The following is a 22,523-nucleotide window of genomic DNA, read 5'->3' on the forward strand; positions in this document are numbered from 1 at the left end:
ATTTATGGTTTAATTTAATGAATATTCAAAAATAAATAGATCAGCTTTTAAAGAGGAACTTTTTAACTTTTTTACTGTTTTTTTTAAGATCTGAATGGTGTATTCTATAAAATGGATAATCAAATGGTAAATAAACTAAAGAATACAATTAAGGTTAGAGATCGAAAACAGTTCTGATCAAAGATCCAAAAAAATTCCAAATGCATCGTTAATATTCACATTGACACTAGTGGTGGCAAAGCTACAGAGACAATTCCAACTTAGAGTGTTCTAACTATTCACACTAGTATTAGATGAATCTGTTATCAACATCAATATAATATTGTTATACCCAATGATACGTTTACAATCATCGATCCAAACGAGAATCAAATCAACAGTTAAATCACTAATTAGAGATATAGAGATAATCATTAACAACAACAACAAGTTAAACAATCAACCATAATAATACTATACAATTAGATAGTAATATCAGAATTAATATCACTTAATAATATTAGTTGTCATTGGTTCTTATAATAATAATAGATTGATTATATTCTTTGATGGTTTAGAATCAAAGTTTAAGAGTATTAAAAGTCAGTCTGATAGTATTATTCTGATAAATCATTAGATTATGATTTATTCCAACCTTTTTTCAACTTAAAAGATATCCAATCTTCTTTTGTAATTAATTTTGGATATCTTTAAATTTGATTTATTCTCTAAACTGGCTCCCAACAACTTTCGCCTGCGCAATGATTTTGCAAAAAATGTAAAAATTAAAAAATTAGTGGGGTTATTGTATGATCAGAGTGGTTTTTTTTTATTGCATTCGATTTATGGTCACTAGCAAGAGACAGTTTTGCTTACATCTTTCGATGAAACCATTTCATTTCGGGGAGATCGATTCAATCATCCTGGTTGTCCTTTTCGAATGAATTTTGATGAAAATAATTATGTATTTTGATGAAAATTCAATTTTTTTTTTTGATTATTAAATTTAATTTTAATTTTGATTTATTGTGTAAAAATTGGTTGTTGGGGGCTAACCAACAAAACCAAACACTGTCCATTTTTTTTCTTTGCTTTATGATCCAGACTACAAGTATTAATAATAGTGATAAAGCCAAGAGAGTAAACCAAAACGACAGACCTATAAACAAAGCCAAACTCGATGGAACATCCAAAAGGATTAATCCAGGCAAGGACCCACCACTTGCAACAACCAAACCCGTTGGCAAGACCCACCACTTGCAACAACCAAACCCGTTGGCAAGGACCCACCACTTGCAGCAACCAAACCCGTTGGCAAGGATCCACCACCAATACCAACAAACAAACAACCATCACTAACATACAAACTTACTGGAACATCCAAAAGAATTGATCCTGGCAAGGACCCACCACCTACAACAAACAAACCCGTTGGCAAGGATCCACCGCCAACACAATTAATAATAGCGTCACACAACATCAAATTCTTTGGAACTGATAGTAAATTTAGAAAAATTAAACCTTTTATAGATCAGTATAAAGAACAAAATCTTTCTATCTTGTGCGTTCAAGAATTGTGTGCCCCATTAAAAGATAATGTGTATGTTACTGAAATAAAACATTTTAAAATTGGTATTAATATATTAATTTCTCACCTTAAGATTGAAGAACCATAAGTCTACGGAATTTGGAGCCAGATTCTATACTGAAATGAAAGAGATTGGATTCGAAGCATTTTATCCAGACTATAAGACTGGTCGAAAAGGATCTGGAAAGCACTACCATAACAATAGTAAGTGTGAATACATTATATTTTTAATTTACCATTTCTAATTAATATGTTGATATAGAAACCAGCTCCGAATATCCATTGATTTTCTTCAAAACCAGAGACTGTGAGTTTCTTGGTGGAGAGTATATCGGATCAACCACTAAGGAAACTCAACAATTTGATAGAGTTCCTTATCTTTTCAAGATAAGATCGAAACTGACCCAAAGGGTGTATTTTATTATTAATGTACATTTGTCAACAAATGAAAAAAGAGAGAGAGAGAGTTCAATGAGATTAAAAATTTTTGTGACCAACCAGAGTACAAGTAAGATTTTGTTCAACCGTAATAGATGAAAATGACTAATATTATTCTTTTAGATCACGATGTATTATTATAGGAGACACAAACATATCTGCTAAAAAGGAGTATGGCTCTGTCAAAACTATCTTAGCAGATCATTTTTCTCTCAATGACAAATGCGAGCCTACCAACCAATCATTAAAAAAGAGTAAGGAATTTGGTGTATCAATCAAATTATTTCCTAACCATATTTATCATTTATTAGTACCAAAACCATATGATCATATCTTCATTCCATGGTCAATGAAAGGAGAATTTGGAGACCTTCAAATTGAGAAATGTTCTGACAATCTGGACAAAATATCGTGGGTGAAGACAGATCATCTGATGATTTCTACGTCAATATTGGATACAGAGGAGTTCAGTAATAAAGAGTTGGAATTTTAAATTGATTGATATTTTATAAAATTATATATTATTTTTTTTTAGTTTTTAACTTTTCTATCCAAAAAACACATTTACAAATAAATATTTAGTCTACAAATATCATAACTTTTTAAATAAACTGCAGTTATCATTTAATAGTAAAGTACTACGACAAAGATTGTTTCTGTTATTAACATTACTGATTTTATCTTTACTACTTTTGATTAAATTACGATGTTTGATATTAGGTTTAACCTACCTTTCCCTCATGAGGGAAAATGATCATGTAAACTTCATTTTCAGTTTTTATAATTTTTCTCTATAGAGCCATTAAATCACTACATTAAAAATATCGTCGTTTTTAATAATTTAATAAAAATTAAATTTAATAGAAATAGAATCAGATATGGAATTGTTTTGGGGAAAATGTAATAACCAAATCGAATGGTTTTTTGAAATCTCCAAGCTATGACGAAACAGTAGAACGATATTCATCAAAAACAAAAAACAACTACACTTGTATCCGTCTTTAGCCTCACTTTTCACTTATCAAATTTTGGAAATTCTTTCTTTTGAAACAAGTCATCAGATTTCTAATTTCAGAGTTAATCCATACAAAATATTAATCATTTTTCTCGATGCTTTGAAGGATAATACAATGGCTAAACGAGTTGTCAGTCATATATTAGATAACATTCGAACATCGATTGTTTGTTGGAGACAGCCTTTTTTGGAAATTAACCTCCACTCGGGTTTTAAAGATATTATTGAGAAACTTATTACAACAAAAGATTCATACCCAAGATTATTTTTCATAGATTTTAAAAGGTTGTCGTTTGCTGACAAATTCAAACAAATAGCACAGTTTACAGGACTTCCTTTAGTTTGGTTTGGTAATCTTTTAAAAGATTAGATATGGATCAGCGGTATTTAAAATGAACCTAAGTCATATATTTAACGAAACAAAATTAAATAGGTGATGTTTTTGTTTGGATCTCAGGAGGTGGACATTTGAGGAAAATAGCCCTAATCATATCAAAAATGCTTAAAAATTTTAAAATAAAATAAGATTTGTTTAAATATCCACATTGCTATATATGAAAATAAAAAACAAAGAAATATAAAACACCCAGGTGTAGGCCTTAAAAAATTTAAATTAAGCTAATTGCCCAAAAATTTGAATTATTGAATGACGCCAAATTAACTTTCAACAATTGATAGAAATGTTTTGTTTTTGTGTAAATCCTTTTTTACTAATCAAAATGTTTAGACGTTCCGATATCGACAATATAGCAAAAACAAACTTTCTAAAATTGTACGAATTCTTACAAATCAATATTATATCTCCCTGTAGAAATGATAATTTGTCCAATTAATTTGACTGCAACCAATACTCCTAAAGTGCAAAAATATTTATGTGCATTTAAAAAAATGTATTATGAATAAATTAATAAAAAATTGAAAAAAATATTAAATCAATGTAACTTTTGATTCTAAATATAAAACATATTTTTTTCACTGACAACCATTTAATTAACAAATGTCGACTTTTAGAGAGTGTTGCTAAGCTTTCAAAAACTAAACAATTTTCCCAATATATATTGGATCATTCATGCGACAACCATAGATAATACAGTAAATATTGCACAATCTAGTGTATTGAACACAAATTCATCTGACAACCAATATGCAAGAATTTCACTAGTTTGGTTTGGTAATCAAATAGACAATATCAATACATACACATGTGGTGGAATTAAATCACTTAAAGAGAACAGATATGGCACAGTGGTATTTAAATTCAAATTTAGCTATGTATATAACGAAAAAAAACATAAAATATTAATTTGGGTACCCGAAAATACAAAAAGGAGTACAAACCAAACTAATAACAAGAAAAAATCAAATAATACTTCAAGACGAAGATGCTTCATTTAGATTATTTGAGCAATTGGATGGATCATATGTCTGGTCTTGTCTTTTTAATGACAATGAACGGACACATCCTGAATGGGCTATCGACGAAGCTGTTCTAATAACCCCAGATTCTTGTATTATCTCATTTGATATCGAACATGTGAAAGATTCATTATGCGAAAAAATAGCCAAAAGGAAATATAGTTACGATTGTGATCAATTTAAAAAAAAACAGGTTTCAAAAGATAGATATTAAACAATTACATAAACTATTCCTATAATAATGAATGTTGTTTTTTAACTTACAGAATTTGAAACAGAATCTAAAATGAAAATAGAATGGGTAGATAGTAATCTTGATTAAATTTTGCTATCTATCTAATAGTTTTGTGTTGGTTCTCATAATAAATACATATGATGTTATGAAATAGGTTAATGTTATAATAGTAATTCAAGGCAAGTAAACAAGATTTTTAATAATTATTTTTTATTTTATTCTTATAAAGCATTTTTGATAAGTTCGTAGCTCTCTTTATCATATCTCAAGTCTAGGGGCTCCACTCCTTTCTCTCTGCATACTCTTACAAACTCCTTTGTTGTTATATCTTTTGAACAAAGTTAATTGAAACACTTGTTAGATCATTTGCCTGCTGTTCTTGATGCATGTCGATGTCTTAACCAACATGAGGAAACAGGTTATCCTCTCGGTTATCCAGAGTATTAGTTTCTTTGGTAATCTAGTAGTGATTCTGGATGTTATGTTGGTGTTACCCCATTGCTATTCGATCTAGTCTATCGACCAACATTCCAAAATCATCGAAGGTACTCGCATTTATTTAGTCTATCTCAAAGAAACAATTAATTTTTTTGAATTTAGATTATTCTTTGGTACTATACTGATATCAATCCAAATAAAAAAATTCCATGACAAAAGAACTTTTCTAAACATCAGCAACAGCAACAGAAACAGAAACAGAAACAGAAACAGAAACAGAAACAGAAACAGAAACGGAAACAACAACACTACCTATAACAACAGCTACAACAACGCAACCAACAGTACCAACAGTCATACCAATAACAAAACTTCCACCAACACTACCAACAACTGCCAACAACACAACTAACCGTCAGACCAATAACAAAACTTCCACAAACACTACCAACAACAGTGCCAACAACAAAACTTCCACCAAATGTAGCAACAGTCATACCAATAAAAAAACTTACCTACAACAACAACCAACAGTTTTTCCAAGATATATCACAAAGCTTTTCCAATTTATATTGTGTTTTAAATTGATATCTAAAAAAAATTAATATTTGTTTCTAAAAATTACTATCCCGTACTATTCACTAACAATCTTAATATTGATAATTATTATTATTAAAAAAATATTTTGATCCTATTTATTACTTTCACTAGTGGATATGGACAACATAGGTAAAGAAAAAACTTTGGTTTTTTATTAATTTTTACTAAAATACAATTTAATTTTAATAAACTTTGAAGGAAAAGATAATCAGTTCATTCCTCCTTGCACTCCAATTGATATAAGTAGATTATTATCGATCCATCCCAAATCAGTAGTTGTCAAAACAGAGGACAGCAACCCCGATTACACTTCTGCCTTTTCTCCTAATCCCATTAAGAATTGCGTTCTACATTCTAAAAATGAGAAAGGTATGTCTTTTTTTTCTTTCTCATTCTTTAGTATATTGACATTCTTGTACCTAAGAGAGATTTATTAGGAAGTCTTCTTTGGTCGAACAGGACTTGGAAATTGAGAATCTTTACGATTCTTATGACAATTTTAGGACCAATAATAACTATAATTCTCAAATTCGTAAAAGAATAATCAATCTCTCTCCAAATCAATAAATTATCAAAAAAAAAAAATAATAAAAAGTAGAGATACTATTTTTGTTACATTTTATTTGTTATATTATTTTGTTTTAGATGTGAAGCTTCAACCGCTTTTATATGTATTTTCATTATTTAATTTATTTATTCATTATCAAAATCAAGTATTAACTAGTTATGACTCTTGATTATTAACTTCATCTCTACACTCTCACCTCTCTACACTAACTATCATCTCTACAAAGTTCTATGATATTGTTATGGCGTCAAAGAGATGGAAGAGATTGAGCATTAACCTGCTTAGATCATCGGTCGTCCATTAGCAACTGACAAAACATTCACCGAAAATCGTTAACAAAATTTTTTAAACTTTATTCCGAATTTTTTTCAAAGATCCTATCTCAATAAAAAAAAATCAATTTTATTTTTCTCATTTTATTTTTATAATATCAATCAATAAAATCTGTCAAAGATATTCTTATGTTGATTGTGTAAACATCAATCATCGATCCCTACAAATTTGCTCAAGATACGCTTTTTTATTAAAAATCTAGATTTTGTGGAATATCTATAAAAATCTTGATTTTGCTCTCTAATTTAAGTAAAATCAATGAACTTTTTATTATTTCTACCTAAAAAGAAACAAAATGTCAATCATTTATTTTATTATTAATTAAAAATGTCCCGATTGATATTTTTATCTATTTTATCTCTATTATTTGTATTAAGTATGTATATTTAAAAAGAGTTTTTGTGCAAAAAAATTAGTAAAAATAAAAATATTTAACTTTTTTTTTGTTTTTTTTAAATTTTTTTTTTTTTTTTTTAAATTTAGATTCTTTTAATACAATTAGAGCAATTGCGATAAACTATAGTATTAGACCAACTTTAGTCGGTAGTTCTGGTACTTGTTCAAATGCAATCAATTTTATTGTGCAATTAAATTACACTTTGAGAGATTCGGATTTTAAGCCTCTTTACAGTAGTACTCATGATTTTTTTATTGCGAATATCGTTAATGATGGAGAGAACCAAATGTTTACATTTGATTTTTCGTATGCAAAGCTTGCCAATACCGACTATCTAAATGTGACATTCAACATTACCAGACCATTCGATCCAAGCTTTCCTTTTCCAAATGGTTACTCATTCCCAGTTGGTGAATTTATTTGTAGAAGTAAGTAAATATATCATATTTTTAAATGTTTGTATCAATATTGAAAATATATTCTTAATCTCAAACTTTAACTCTATAGATGTTTCAAGTGAACAATTTCAAATAATGAGAAGAGGACAACCATTTGCAACTAGCTCTGGACTTCAAACTCAAATATTACAATTCAATATTGATCCGTTTTTCTATAAAGTGACTCAGCTAAATTTATTGACATGCACTGCCATAGGTTTTGAATCTTATTTGGTATGCGCCATCGATCAACCAATGTCAGGAAAGTCAGGTCAATATAATTTAGTTCTTTTGCTATATGCTGGATATTCAGCGATTCCTCCCAGTATCACAGTAAGAATTGATGGTTATGGAATGACAATCTATCAGAGTATTGAAACTATATTCCCAATAAATAGTAAGTAAATAAATATTAATATTTTAAAATAATATTTGTAAATTAATCTTTATTTTTCAAAAGATAATAGAACTACACAATATATATCTGGCGAGAGCTATCCAAATTCAACTGATACGATTCAACAAGACTATCAACATATAGACTATAATTATATTATATTCCATAGATTAAAGAATTTCAACTCTCTCCTCCTTCCTAAAGGATACATTTCACCACGTCCATTCCCTGTCTTTAGAAATGAGACTGATATAGTTTTTACAAGTGTGAGTTCATATCAAAACTCTTCTAGTAAATATACTACCTATTTGTGTGATCGCACTTCGGATCTTGTCTACGATTACTCATCAACATTGATTCCATTTGGTATGTAAATAAATATATCAATATTATTATTATAGTTATAATTATTAATCGTTTATATTCAATTATATTTTATAATAGATTTTAAAGATACTAGTTCGTTCAGTAATTATATTGACAGTGAGACAAATACTGTGTTTTTCATTACAAATATAAACTATCAATCAGCACTCAATATTACAGTATCAATTAAAGTTGATACTCTAGATTTTGCAGTATCAAACTTTTATCCATATGTTTTAGATTATACAAATAATCCTCCAAGATTTAATTATACATTTTTGTTACCATTTTCGATTGGACCAAATGCAAAACCTATTTATGTAAATATAAGTCCATATTCAATTGCTAGATCATATAGTTTACCGAAGAATTCTACAGCACCAGGTAAGTTGATCAACTTGTTTTAACAAACTTTTTAAATAACTATTAACATAAATCAATATTTTTCAGCTCAATTTTTAACAGTCTTTGAAAGTTTTGAAATGAGAAATCTGACAGGTAACTCTGTTCTCATTCGTGTAAGAGTAAGATCAAACTATCAGATATTGTACTTCGTCTTTGCACCTTTGCCAGATTTTATAAATGTTGATAATAGAAATCTAGTGGATGGAAATGAATTCAATGGAACATATGAATTCCAATGTAATTTTGTTATACCCGATTATTTAATTGCATTTGTCACAACAATTTTAATTATTTCGATATATTCGGAATACTTATAATAGAATGGTGATACCTTCCTTCTTACCTGTAATTCAATTAAGTATGTTTAACAAACAATTTAATTTATAATCAATTAATTATTAATTTAATTCTTTTTTTTTTAAAAGATATCGAAAGTTTAACATATTTCAAGTTTTCACAAAACAATATAACATTGGATGGTGGTGATAATATTTTAGAATTAAATATTAGTTTGGCTGATGATATTATCGACATGATAGATTCTGTAAAATTCACACTTCCAACTCACAAGAAGACATTTGTTGCACGATATGATCAAAAATTGAATCTTTATGTTTTCAATATAAAACTACCAATCGATTTAAATTATGGAACTTTAGAATATTATTTATCTATTAATAATATTAATTTTGAATATTTTAATATTTTTGACAAGTATGGTGACAGTGCTTTGTTATTTGTTTCAAAAACATGTAAGTAAAATATTTATTTATTTTTTAAAACCAAACTAATCTAAATATTTATTAATAAATTTGTTTTTAGATAATAAAATTGGATTTTTTAAACCAATTGTAACTGAAGTAATATTAACGACATCAGGTTTGGTTGATCCAAATGGACAGATAACAGTTGGTTGGTCAATAAGAATTGTTGAATCATATATTGGTATTTCAAATGGAACTGTTTCTGTAATTTCAGATCGTGACTATTTGCCAAGAGTAATCAGTTTCAACGAATTAAATTTAATTGAAGGTGATAGATTCAATGGTCTTTATAATATCAGTTTTGTACTCAATGGCAATTGTGTTTCACAAACCTTCAAGATTGCAAATATTTCATTATTTGACTATGATCAAGAATTAAATAGAGCTGATTATCTTTTGTTTAGTACTTTGATACAATCAAAAGAACTACCAATTAAATATGATTATCTTTCATTTATTTATGGATCAACAACTTATAAAAATCAATTAACTTCGTCTGTACCAATTTCTTGTAATAGTAAATATCATTAAATTTTATTTAACCAAAATAGATTCTATACTAAATTTTAAATTTTGTTTATTAGATCCAGGAGATATTAATCCACCATCAATTAGTAGTTTTACATTCAGTTCATCAGTGGATGTTGGTACTTTGGATAGAACGGTTGAGTTCAATTTAACAACATTTGAACTCAGCACTGAATCAGGAGTATCACTTCGACACCATCCAGTTATTCATTTAAATTCAGAGAATACCAATCATATTCAATTGACAACTAATATTGTTAATATTTCTGGTGATTTTGTAAACTACAATGTCAAAGTTCAACTTCCATTTGCATTTGGAATGAATTATATTTTTGTCAGTGTATTTGGAATTGTCGATAACAATTTGAACTACAAAGCATATAATAGTTTGGAATTGAAAAATCTAAATTTCAAATATTACATCAAACGAGAGTTTTCATTGATAACTCCAATCATTGAACATTCATCGGAATTGACAAACAGAGGTGGATCATTGACAATTTATGGCAAATCATTTGGATTGAACAATGATAATATGGTATCATACATTGATTATGGAAATGGTTATGAAACAATTGAATTAACTTTCCATTCTGGTATCATTTTACAATTTAAAAACAGAATTAAACCAATCAATTCAAATTTCGTTAAATTCAAAGTGATAAGAAACTCGATATCATCAAATGAATTCATTATTCCAGTTATTCAATTACCTCCTCTTTCAACACCAACTCCAACTCCAACTTCAGTACCAGTGAAATGTCCAGGAACACCATCATGCAATAATAATGGACAATGTATCAATTCAATTTGTCAATGTAATCAACCTTGGTATGGTCCATCTTGTTCTTCAAGTATGTATTGATTATCAAAATGAATTAAAGAATAAACAACAAACTAATATTCTAATTTTCTAAATAGAAACTATCATTGTTCCAATTCCACCAGCATATCCAGAACCAGCAACAGGTACAAATGTAACAACATCTGGAAGTTTAATTACAACATCAATTGAAATCATTGGAATCAGAGAATTGGATGATATCAATAATATCGTTGAACAATTCAACATCAGTACTTGGAATTTCACAGATCAAACAACACCAACAACCAATCCAAAATATTTCTATTCAACACAAATCAATCAACGATCAACCATATTAAATGTGACAATTGAATATTTCAAACAATCAACAAACATCACATTTGCAAATCAGAATCTATTCATTCCACAATCAACAATCAAATTCACAATGAATCTGAATTCATATCGATTCAAACAACCAACCAACACATTACAAATATTGATGAAGGCAACGATTGAAAGTGATCAATCAGATGCTTGTTCATCATCTGGATTTGGATCAGTGAATGGATCGATTCAATGGATCAAATTGAATGTTGGAGATCAAAGTCTTTATGGAAGATTCTTATCTGATGGTATGATTGATAATACAGTTACACCAATCAAGAATGTTATCATTGATCAAGATGATGTCGATTCAGAACAAAACAAACAATTCCGATCAGCAATTGTTGGAATCACCATTCCATCATATTCAGATTCTGTTGATTTAGATCCTGATTTCTCCAATCTCATTGATGTTGGTTCAAGTGACACCTCTGACTTTATCTGTGCTGATAAGAAAGGATTGTCAACTGGTGCAATTGTTGGTATTGTTGTTGGTGGTGTTGTGTTCATAGCTATTTTAGTGGGTGGAATTCTGTTTGCAAAAAGATATCACAAATTTAGAAAACAAGATATCAAATTGCAAAACCGTTTATCTAAACATTAATACAATTTACTATTCAATAAATAAAATAAAAAATTTAATATATCCTAATTTAATTATTTACTAAGTTCCTATTGTAATCATTTATTACATTTTAATGCAGAGTCTTAATTTAATGATGGGGGTGAATGTTGATTTATATTGAAATAAAAATAATCGTTACATTACTTCAAAAGGGAGGTTGATCTTTATCAAGCAACTGTTGATCTTTATCCTGGATTTGCTATAAAATTTGTTTGAATTCAAAGTTTTTGTTTTTGTACAGACTTAAAAAAAGAAAAAAGATGAAAAAGATTTAAAAAGGGCAAGATGTTTCTAAACCTTCTAATGAGTTGGTAACTCTTCAGAAGAAATGAGATAAAGATGGTGGATTTAATAAAGAAAATTACTATAGATATCTTTCTCGATAAAAAAGTTCAATTAGTGTTTAAAAATGAAAAACTTATGCAAACCTGAATAAAACCATCTCTTGAGTCAACTTGGTGCTATCCTCTTCTTTATCTTTTTTTTTCGTTTCTTTATTCAATCTGGAAATTAATAAAAATAATTGTTGTTAAGAATAAGGCATAGTAGGATTTTCAAAAATAAATTGAGCTCGATTTGTTTTAGTCTATATGGAGATTTTAAAATATATTATTTTCTTTGAATATAATATTTTATTTTTTATTTATTTGTAAAATAAAGTAACCATGTTTTAAAGATTAAAATGATTTATTACTTTTGGATAACCCAAAAAAATGAAAAATTTATTCTTATTAAAAGTTTTTTTTAAAAATTCCATTAGAACAAGATCTTTATTAGGAATTTGATTATGGTTTGAATCCGACACCAATGACAGAATCACAATCCATAGATGTGAAAGAACGAGCGAAATCAAAGTGATATCTTTTGCATAAATCATTTTCTGTAAGATTTTCAATGTTGTTGGTAAAGCCACATTTACTAATATAGTTACATGGTTTGTCAGATGCTGATTTGAATTCATCTCTTAAAGGTGTTGGCACCAATGACGACATTATTTTGCTCATGAATCCTTGTTTACCCAAAGTTTGAATAACTATAGATGATCCACTTGCTGAAATCATTGAAATCTCTTGACACAACATAGCTATCTCTTCGTCAGTCAAATACATTACAAGACCTTCCAAAAGCCAAACGGTAGGTTTAGTTTTGTCGAATCCAGTTTCTCCAAAACTTGAAATCCATTGTTTGGTTTCCAAGACATTGCTTGCTACACGATGAAGCTTTGCTTTGGAAATTGGTGGAATCACTTTGACTGCTTTATTCAGAACCATCTCTTTGAATTGGAAAGTCTGTTGGAAATCAACTTCCCAAACGGTTGAACCTTCTGCAAATGGCATTCTTAAAGCACGTGTATCAAGGCCTGCACCCAAGATTACATATTGTTGAGTTGAAGTGTCTTTAATATTTTTCATAAAAAAGTCATCAATTAAAATATTTCTGAGAGCGATTCTGATAGTCAATGAATCCATATACACTATACTAAAAGTTTGGATTGATGTGCATTGTTCAATACAATATTTCCTTGACTCTTCAATAGTGGAGAACTCTAAACCTTTCTTTGAGAATAGATATTTTACCAACTTATTTCTTGCAAATTTAGTGGGAATCATGTTTAAGAATTCTTCCGTCTGGTCCAAGAGAATTTCAGTTGATTCTTTTGTACAACAAAAGAAATAGGCATACCTATTTTGTTATTAAATAAAAGTTTTTTATTAGTATCTTTTATAATATTTTTCTGGATTTATACCTACGGGTCAAAACTTGCAACTTTCTCAGTAATAACATTTGAGTAAAAAGGTTCTTTCTTGTAGACATTCTCATAGTATGGAATCAATGATTCGTCGAGCTTCTCAGAGATCTTTAATTGTTCGTTTATGAATGAATTGGTTGCCAAAGCTCTACCACCTGCAATCAATACTGATGTTCTTGCAACTCCTGCTGTAATATTTTCCTCCATTATTAAAAAAACTAAGACAAAAGAAATATTTATATATATATTTTTAATTAATAATGATTCCTCTTTATTTAAAAGTAGAGATTTAAGAAATTATTGATTTAAAAAATAAAAAATATATACAAAATAATCTCGCAATTTTTGATATTTCTCATTTCAAAAGTTAAACGTTTTTCATCTAACCTTAACCCCCATATATAAAATTACAGAATCAATATAAATAAATACATATTTATTAGTGGTCTGATTGTCATTAATAATGAATTTGTATTTTAATTCGTGACAAATAATCACTCTTTTTAGGATTTTTTAAATAAAAATAGTTGTGTGAATTCCCACCTCTTTAAAATAATTGTAATTCATCAGATAATATTTTTTTTATAGTGATTTTCTTTTAACTTTCAAAAATTTAATAATCACTAGCACTTCCGAGTATTTTTTATATCAGATAATATTGTTTTTATAGTGATTCGCTATTATTATTTTGTGATACAATATTATCTGTTTGTAAAAAAAAATTAATCATATAAAAGGATTCAAAGTACAAAAATGTTTCAGTGATGTGTGTTATAAAAATGCTATTAAAATTTTGTAATGTATACATTTTTTTAAAAATAATTAAAAGAAATCAATTACTTTTGAACATAAAACTAAATAAGAGTAAATTGTTATTACATTTATATTTTTTTACATTTCTATTCTTTTTATATTTATATATAAACAATGGATAATATAGATTTATTAAATTTTAATATTAATTATTTAAATTTTAATTATTTCAATCAAGTTTTAATTTTATTAAATCTAATCATAATATAAAAACTACAAATTTTTTAAATTATTTTGTTTGTTCAGAACAATCAAGTTTTGACAAGTTATTTGTATCAATCATAAGAGAACAACTCTTACCTTTCACTTCAATACCATTAATATTACAACCAAATTCTATTAATATATTTCAAAATAAGTCATCATCATGTGATAATGTTCATGAACTATCATTTAAAATAAATAAGTTATATGGATTTCAATTCTTTTCATTTGAACATCCAGTTAAGATTAGATCAATAACAAATAATAATAATAATAATGATGATGATGATGAAACAGTAGTAGTAGTGGATAGTTGTTTAGATTTAATCGAACTTCTAAGAGAGAATGCTTCATATTCAGATATTGACAAATTTAAAGAAGAGATTGTTAATAGTATCTGTAATATGGCATTAATCTCTAGTTGATGATCTTTTGAATGAAATCAAATATATTTCATTAAAGAATAGTCTAAACTATCTATCAGAGTATGCTGATTTCAAATCTAAACAAGATAATGAATCATATTTTGATAAATTCTTATTTTATGATCAATTACATGTATGTATTTTTTCTTTCATTTTTATTATTTTAGTAGTATTAATATTAAATTATATATTTATCAATTCTAGATTCTTGGTCATCATATACATCCAAGTTTTAAACATCGTTGGTTTCACTTGAAGAAGTAGTTCAATACTCCTATGAATTGAAGAAACAACTTCCTATTCGTTTCATTGGTCTCCACAAGTCTGTCGGTCGATATAGTATGATCGATATGAATGATAACCCAACTGACTACTTCTTTAGATTATTTCCATCGTTTGTTAAGGAATCTATTCAATCATATTGCACAGATAACCAGTTGAATATAGAAGACTATCTGATATGCCCAATGTATCCATTCCAAGACACCAATACTCTACCGAGTCAGTTTCAAGAGGAATTAGATAATCTAACATTAGTCATCTTCCCAGAGTCTATACAGTTGCCATCATACCCAACTGCGCCAGTAAGAAACTTGATACCGCTACTCCCAGGAAATCATAGTAACAACTACACTGTACCACATATCAAATTCTCGATTCCAATTCAATTGACAAACTTTGTTCGGTTATTGCCAAATGATTATATACCAATATGTACATCCATCTCGAAAGTACTAACCAAGATATCATCATTGGAGGGATCGCCATTCAATGAGAGAGTTATCTTTCTTCAAGAGCTTGGTGGCATCTATCATTCAAATGAAGAACTTAGATATCAAAACTTTGGTACCATTTAGAAAGAGAATTCCTCTGTACCCCTAATGACCAACCGATAAGTTCTTGTTCATTATTTAATCAGTCACCGATTCCAACTAAACAAAGCCAACTATCAGCTACAACAATCCATCATTCTATACTCTCTGAACTGATTCACCAATATATCGATACATAGAGTATAACTTCATTAGAAACCGGTGTTAAAGAATGGTTTAAAATATTCTTCACTTTTGTTGGAACCAAATATCATTCCACTTTCAAAGTATGGTATTGCGCTGGAGTCACACCAACTCCATAATCTTTGCCAATGGTAAGTTTAAAAATTCTAAGAGTTTTAATAAAAATTAACTTAAAAACTCTTTAACAATGTCATTAGAATTACTCTATGAAAATGAAGAAATAAGAGATAAAAATGATAACTAAGAAAAATGTAAATTCAAAATTACTCAATATACTTAGGATTTGAATCATAAATTGTTTAAAAATTCTCAAAAGAATAATATTAGTAATTGTTGAAATTAAATAAATTCGGGTAACATTTGACATATAATATGTAATATAATACACCCTGTTAAAAATGTTGATTATTTGCAAAATCTGAAAATTTTTTAAACCAATTGAGTTAGTGAAAAAAATAAAAGTCTGAATAGGTCGACTTCTTTCGAAGGAAGTTAAATACTTCTTTAATGAAAGAAATAAAAAATCAGTTTTTTATACATATAAATACAGTGAATTCATTGTTTTAATATTAAAAAAATGAAGATTATAATTTTATTACTTTCTATTTACTTTGTTTTTTCTAACGCTTGTGATTTTAAACAAACAACAATTGTATTTGTTCCAACGGATCCAATTCTAATTGATGCCGGACATATATCAGGTCGAGCATGCCTTTTGATTAATCCCCAAAGCAATGAATATCTATATACTTTTGAGAAAGGGGCAACAAACACAATTGGCGATGCATTTTACAACCTAAAAGCTCATAACAAACTTTATCTCATTGCTGTCTCAGGAAAAACAACCTATTTTACCAATATAGAGACTCTTGTTGTTTCTGATCCAAGCTCACCTTTTACCTATGTCAGAGTCTCGGCAAAAACAATTGACTAAATAAAAACAATAACCAATGTTTTTCTTTATCAAAAAAATAAAATAAAAATTTAACAAAAAAAAAGTCTATTATTTGTCTATTGTGTATCATCGCATAATAAAAGTCTAAATTATTTAATCTTATTAAAAGTTAGATTATTATAATAACCAAAAATTATTTGACCACTCATATTTTATTAGATGTGGGTGATCAATTAATTTATTCATTCGTTTAAAGTCAGAAAAAATATAAAAAATTAAATAAATCAGTAAATTTATAGTTATATTTAGTAAATAAATATGTTTTACTTATATTACGAAACTTTTATTTAAATTTATTATATTTTATATATATATATAAATATATATGTTTGATCAAATGAAATTTTTAGTCTTTCTATTTCTTTGGATTTTGGTTATTTCAGATGCATGTACTATAGTGAAAACAAGACTAAGGTTTATTCCTTCAGAAGAGGATGTTTACGGTGATCCTGGATATATATTTGGACCGGCTTGCATGAAAAGAGACATCAATACGAATATCTATACTTTTGAATTTGATAATAGTTTGGAAAATGGAATAACAGATGATTTCGACCATCTAAATCCTTATCTCAATATTATGGTAACAATTCCATACCATGTATCAGTCTACTCTGATTTAACATTTTTAGAATTTTCAGAACCATTTCTAAGATTTTCAGCAAAAAATGAATCTATATTTGTATAACCAAATGCTATAAAAAAATAATAATTTTAAATAAAAATATATTTTTTAAGTTGTGATGATGCTATTGTTTATACGAGGGAGAAACTTTATTTTAAAGATTATAAAAAGTTGCATTTGAAAGTCAACAAGAAATAAATTCTTACTTTTAAAATTTATTATAAAGTATAATACTTCTGACTACTTCATAAGATTGTTTGCGAAGGAATCCATAACAACTAAACAATAAAGTTTTGATAGTATTAACATATTTAAAAAAAAAATCAATTAAAATTTGTTTTTTTTGTTTTTTTTTTATTTGATTACACATCATAATACAGAATGTGATCAATCTAGATTCAGATCTTTTATTTTGGTTGACTTTATTGGTGAAGATAAGAAGAGATGTTAAACAGACAGATTCAATTGCAAGAATTTGTTGAGTTGTTGTTGTTGGTGTAATGTTCATAGCGATAATAATGCAAAAAATAACTTTTATTTCAAAATGTTTTAAATTTAAAAAAAAAATAACTTTTTTTGACCATTATCCATCATTTTTTTGTGTAACGCAATGAAGTCTCTCTATCTTCCTACTTCAACAACCTAACGACTTATCACGATGAGAGGAATTTTATTTTTTTTTTTATCTTTTTGTTGGAAAAAAAAAAACATTGGACTATTTTTGATTATTGTAGAACAATAAGGAGGACCTTACGTAAAATAATTCTGTGAAAACAATCTGAAACCAAAAAAAATAAATCTGAAAAAAATAAATTAAATTATCATTTTTTTTGCACAAAAACCAAAAAAAGACCCAAGAGTGGTTTGATTTTTATCTTTTTGATCAATTTTTAAACATTAACAATATTTTATTTAAATATGTATTATTAAAATTATTTAAATAATAATTATAATAGTTCTAAGTTGAATCGATCTAGAATAGAAAGAATAAAAAGAAGAGAAAGAATCAGAATTTTTTTTTAAAAATTACTTTATTTGTTTAATAAATTATTTTATTTTCACAAGCACAAAAATTAGATACCAAATAAGAGATATTAGATAAATTGATCATCATAGTCATTCTATCTAAAACAATAAATAAATAATAAAAATTATAAATAAATTAAAATCAAATCAAATCAAATCAAAACACACAATCATCAACCTTGAACCAACCACGGTAATCCACACTCACTACAATAAAACAATTAATCAATCAATCAACCAACCATACATACCACCACATTACTGAAAATCATTCACAGGCAACAAAAAGCAGCATATATATATATATATATTGTTTAAACAAACCAAAAAAACAACAATTCAATTCAATTATAATTACTCTTGCCTCAACTTTAATATCTATATATAGTTAAATTTATATATAAACTTTATAAAATACCCATTTATCTTCTTTTTCTTTTTTTAAAATCTCATCTCATCTCTTTTCCTTTAAACTACTACTATTTTAAAATTGATTAATCAATTTTGTATTATTAGTGTTTTATTATTATATTTTGTTGTTTGTAATTTTAGTAAGTTTACAAAAGTTAAATTAATATTATAGTTTTATTTTTGTATAAAAATAATTAGGTATGACATCAAAGATTTAAAAGTTATTGAATTGAACAAACTAGTTTGTTTCAAGGTATTAATACTTGTTTTTTTTTTTTGTTTTTATAATCATAGAAAATAATGAGTAAATTACATATATCTTCATCGTCGTCGTCGTCATCCTCTGGACATGGACATGTCCATGGTCATGTGGTTCATGGACACGTTGGCTTAATGGATACACAGATCACAAATTTGGAATCGTTATTGGTCAAGATGGAAGAGACACTGAATGATTCCGACTATAAAGACAACAGCTACAACAAGGTCAGAAAGAGAAAGAACGACAAGGAAGAGAGACACCTGCTAGCACGTCTCGGTGTATTGATGCGTCATCTCATTGAGTTCAAAGGTGATCGTTCAATGGTGCACATATTCCATCTCCGATTCATACACACCGCTCAACCGATAAAACGACATCGTCTCGCCAAGATCACCTCACAAATCACTGAATACATTAGAATTATGAACAAGTCGATACCGGGTGGCGCTGCTGCTGCTCTTGGAATATCCAACGATTCTCCACCACTCTCACTTAATATCAATAGCAATAGCAACAACAACAACAATGAATCAGAATCACAATTACAACAATCATCAAGTATAATATCAAATTCAAGTTCAAACAACAACAATAATAATAACAATTCACCTGGTTTATTACATCTAAGTTTAGTTAATAGTAATAACGGTATAAATGTATTAAAAGATAATGTAAAAGATAATAATGTAAAAGATAGTAATAATAATAATAATAATTTAGTAAATAGTTTAAGTAGTAGTAATAATAATAATAGTATTAATAATAATAGTGGTAGTAATAGTAGTAGTAGTACACCTTCTCCTTCACCTGGACATATGTCACCGGGGTTATCATCATCTTCACCACCACCAGCATCATACTTTATTAAAGAGGCACCGGAAGTAAAGATTGCGCGTGAACTACTCGATTATCTTACATCGCATCGTGTCGATCCAGATAACTCTTTGGTTGGCTGTGAGCTTAGTTCGTCGTATGTAGATGGTCTCTTTAAGTATAGATCACAACACTCTTTCAACAAACGATCTCTTATCAACATGATAAAGAACTGGGGTTCACTCAAAGACGAATCACTAATCAAAGATGTAAGACGTATGTCCAACGTACTCAACAGTCTCGATTTTAAACGTGGTGAATTAGTTATCGTTGATATCAGCAGTAGTAATAATCAACAACAAATAAATCAATTGAAATCATCAAATAATAGTAGTAATAATAATAGTAACAATAACAATAATAACAGTAACGATGATGATGATGATTTCTTTGATTTAGATGATATTGATACAAATAATAATAACAATAACAATAATAACAACAATAACTATAATAATAATAATAATAATCAAGATGAATCAATAGAATTAAGTGGTTCAAATGTATATATTTTCGGTAGATTTGAAGAGGAACATATTAATCGTAGTTGTAAGGTGTATACTAATCCATCGGAGGATTCAAAGACTGCTCTTGCCACTTTTAATATTGCCAATGTCTACAAACTCAGTCCAGAGATCTTAGAGTTGATTCGCTCAGAGAAGAGTACTAGCAAGTTGATCTCAGACCCTTCGATTCCTTTCAATCATATGCTCACCTACAAGGAGAATGAAATACTACATCGCTACTTGGAGAGACGTGGTGTCGACAGCTCGTTGCTCACTGTAAAGTCGCGTCACTCCACTCTGGGAATAGCGGATCTGCCTGCGTTGAAGAAGGCGATTCACGAAGTGACAGAGTTGGAATGGCATCTCACTACACTGCCACTGCTGCCCGACATTCTTCAGGTTGCCAAGCAAGAAGCCAAGCCATTCTTGGACAACGTGAGGAAGACGTGCTTCTACATACCGCTACTGCTGCAACTGGAAGAGTCGGTGCGTCACATCGAGAGCGATCGAGAGAAGAAACTGCGATCTCGAATTCACCAACTGATCACAACACTCGATGCCATCCTCCAAAAGATTATCAGTGAGAAGCGAGAGATTCTCGATGGATCCGCCAAGAACAAGCTGTCGCAGTGGTGGCTTGCTCTGATTCGTGAGAATACAGAATCGTTCCTCTCGAAACTATCATTCGACTTTAATGCAGTACCTGCCGACTACCTTGAGAAACCACCTCAAAACATTGCTGCCGTAAGATATAATTTGGATTTATTACATAATCTATTACCATCAAATGTAAGTGTGTTTGAAAGATTATCTTATTATGATAAATTATTAATTATTAAATCGTAATTTTATTTGTATTAATAATAATAATAGGGTGAAGATACACATATTAGGATTCAATTTAAGAAATTAGTTGAAAAATTAAATCATTCGATCTATCCTGTGATTGAATTGTTTGTTTTGAAATGTAAATTAGTAATTTTAGATTCGTTCGATGCTTTGGAGAATACATCGATTGCACAGATGGAAACGAGTGGACATCTAGAAATGTCTTATCTAAAGGAGTTGTTCAACAGACGAAAAGATGTAACCGATAAACATCGTTGTAATCAGATCGAACGACTCTACAAAGACATTGAGTATATCTTGGAGATGAAGCGATTAGAGTTGAACCCAAGTGAGAAACGATTGGATATTGTGCCGATCTCTGGTATTGCATTCGGTAGACTGCACCGTCTTGAGAATGAAATGAGAACCGTACTCGATATTTGGAAACATCTCGATACCAATCACCACCAAGCTCAGCAGCTACAAAATTTGGCAAACTCAATGGCCTCCAGTGGTATCAGTATTGGCAGTGGAAACAACTCACCGGGACACTCACCAAAGAATTCGTTTCTAAAATTTGGAACTTCTCCTAACAACTCACACGCTGACCACGTTCCACCACAAAAACCACTCCCACAGCCACCAAAGAAGGCTCCAAAGGAAGAGAAACGTTGGAATGAACCGTATAAACCAATCAGTCGCCTTTTATCGCAACAGATCTTAACTAGTCAGAGGATAAAGACACAACCACTCTCTCAACAACACCGAAATGAGCTAACAGGCAGTGGATCTACTTCCACTCGTGACATACCATCGGCATCATCGATATTCCAACACACCCCACCCGCTTCGACCACACCAAGCGACTTCCTCCGATCACCATCCCCTTCATCTCAAATGAATTCATCTTCCTCCAACTCTAATTCTGGTGACAGTATTCCATTCGCAGAAGTCCACGAATATAACAACAGTGATAATTAATAAACACTTTCACTTTTAAAAAAGTAAACTAAAAAAAAAAGGATATTTAATGATTTGAAAATATATTTTGTTTTTGAAAAAAAAGAAGAGATTTATTCTTTTATCTAAAGTATCTCTTGATCTCGTT

The 22,523-nt window shown here is 28.7% G+C and overlaps 6 protein-coding genes across 6 annotated transcripts; 4 read left to right on the plus strand and 2 right to left on the minus strand.

The window, feature by feature from the left end:
- Window positions 1–1,689: 1,689 nt before the first annotated feature.
- On the plus strand, window positions 1,690–2,705 carry PPL_11336 (uncharacterized protein; the record flags this gene model as incomplete). Its single annotated transcript, XM_020582092.1, has 4 exons — window positions 1,690–1,771; window positions 1,830–2,075; window positions 2,149–2,350; window positions 2,642–2,705. 4 exons carry the CDS (start codon window positions 1,690–1,692, stop codon window positions 2,703–2,705), a joined length of 594 nt encoding a protein of 197 aa, XP_020427395.1.
- Window positions 2,706–6,937: 4,232 nt separating this feature from the next.
- On the plus strand, window positions 6,938–11,700 carry PPL_11337 (calcium-binding EGF-like domain-containing protein; the record flags this gene model as incomplete). The annotated part of the gene is made up of 10 exons (XM_020582093.1): window positions 6,938–6,986; window positions 7,094–7,435; window positions 7,515–7,841; window positions 7,905–8,207; window positions 8,286–8,591; window positions 8,658–8,849; window positions 9,038–9,364; window positions 9,435–9,893; window positions 9,961–10,758; window positions 10,826–11,700. The coding sequence occupies 10 exons, from the start codon at window positions 6,938–6,940 to the stop codon at window positions 11,698–11,700; spliced, it is 3,978 nt and encodes a 1,325-aa protein (XP_020427396.1).
- Window positions 11,701–12,506: 806 nt separating this feature from the next.
- PPL_11338 (class I SAM-dependent methyltransferase) lies at window positions 12,507–13,678 on the minus strand (the record flags this gene model as incomplete). Its single annotated transcript, XM_020582094.1, has 2 exons — window positions 12,507–13,404; window positions 13,473–13,678. 2 exons carry the CDS (start codon window positions 13,676–13,678, stop codon window positions 12,507–12,509), a joined length of 1,104 nt encoding a protein of 367 aa, XP_020427397.1.
- A 256-nt stretch (window positions 13,679–13,934) lies between these two features.
- On the plus strand, window positions 13,935–15,770 carry PPL_11339 (IucA/IucC family protein; the record flags this gene model as incomplete). The annotated part of the gene is made up of 5 exons (XM_020582095.1): window positions 13,935–13,942; window positions 14,060–14,107; window positions 14,463–14,874; window positions 14,951–15,050; window positions 15,175–15,770. 5 exons carry the CDS (start codon window positions 13,935–13,937, stop codon window positions 15,768–15,770), a joined length of 1,164 nt encoding a protein of 387 aa, XP_020427398.1.
- Window positions 15,771–16,099: 329 nt separating this feature from the next.
- Window positions 16,100–18,017, minus strand: PPL_11340 (uncharacterized protein; the record flags this gene model as incomplete). The annotated part of the gene is made up of 5 exons (XM_020582096.1): window positions 16,100–16,133; window positions 16,540–16,671; window positions 17,327–17,385; window positions 17,509–17,579; window positions 17,888–18,017. 5 exons carry the CDS (start codon window positions 18,015–18,017, stop codon window positions 16,100–16,102), a joined length of 426 nt encoding a protein of 141 aa, XP_020427399.1.
- A 1,229-nt stretch (window positions 18,018–19,246) lies between these two features.
- On the plus strand, window positions 19,247–22,396 carry PPL_11341 (uncharacterized protein; the record flags this gene model as incomplete). The annotated part of the gene is made up of 4 exons (XM_020582097.1): window positions 19,247–20,584; window positions 20,612–20,863; window positions 21,176–21,376; window positions 21,461–22,396. 4 exons carry the CDS (start codon window positions 19,247–19,249, stop codon window positions 22,394–22,396), a joined length of 2,727 nt encoding a protein of 908 aa, XP_020427400.1.
- Between the last annotated feature and the right edge of the window lie 127 nt (window positions 22,397–22,523).

The sequence above is a fragment of the Heterostelium album genome (assembly GCF_000004825.1).
Source record: "Heterostelium album PN500 unplaced genomic scaffold PPL_scaffold13, whole genome shotgun sequence".
Classification (NCBI taxonomy): domain Eukaryota; phylum Evosea; class Eumycetozoa; order Acytosteliales; family Acytosteliaceae; genus Heterostelium; species Heterostelium album.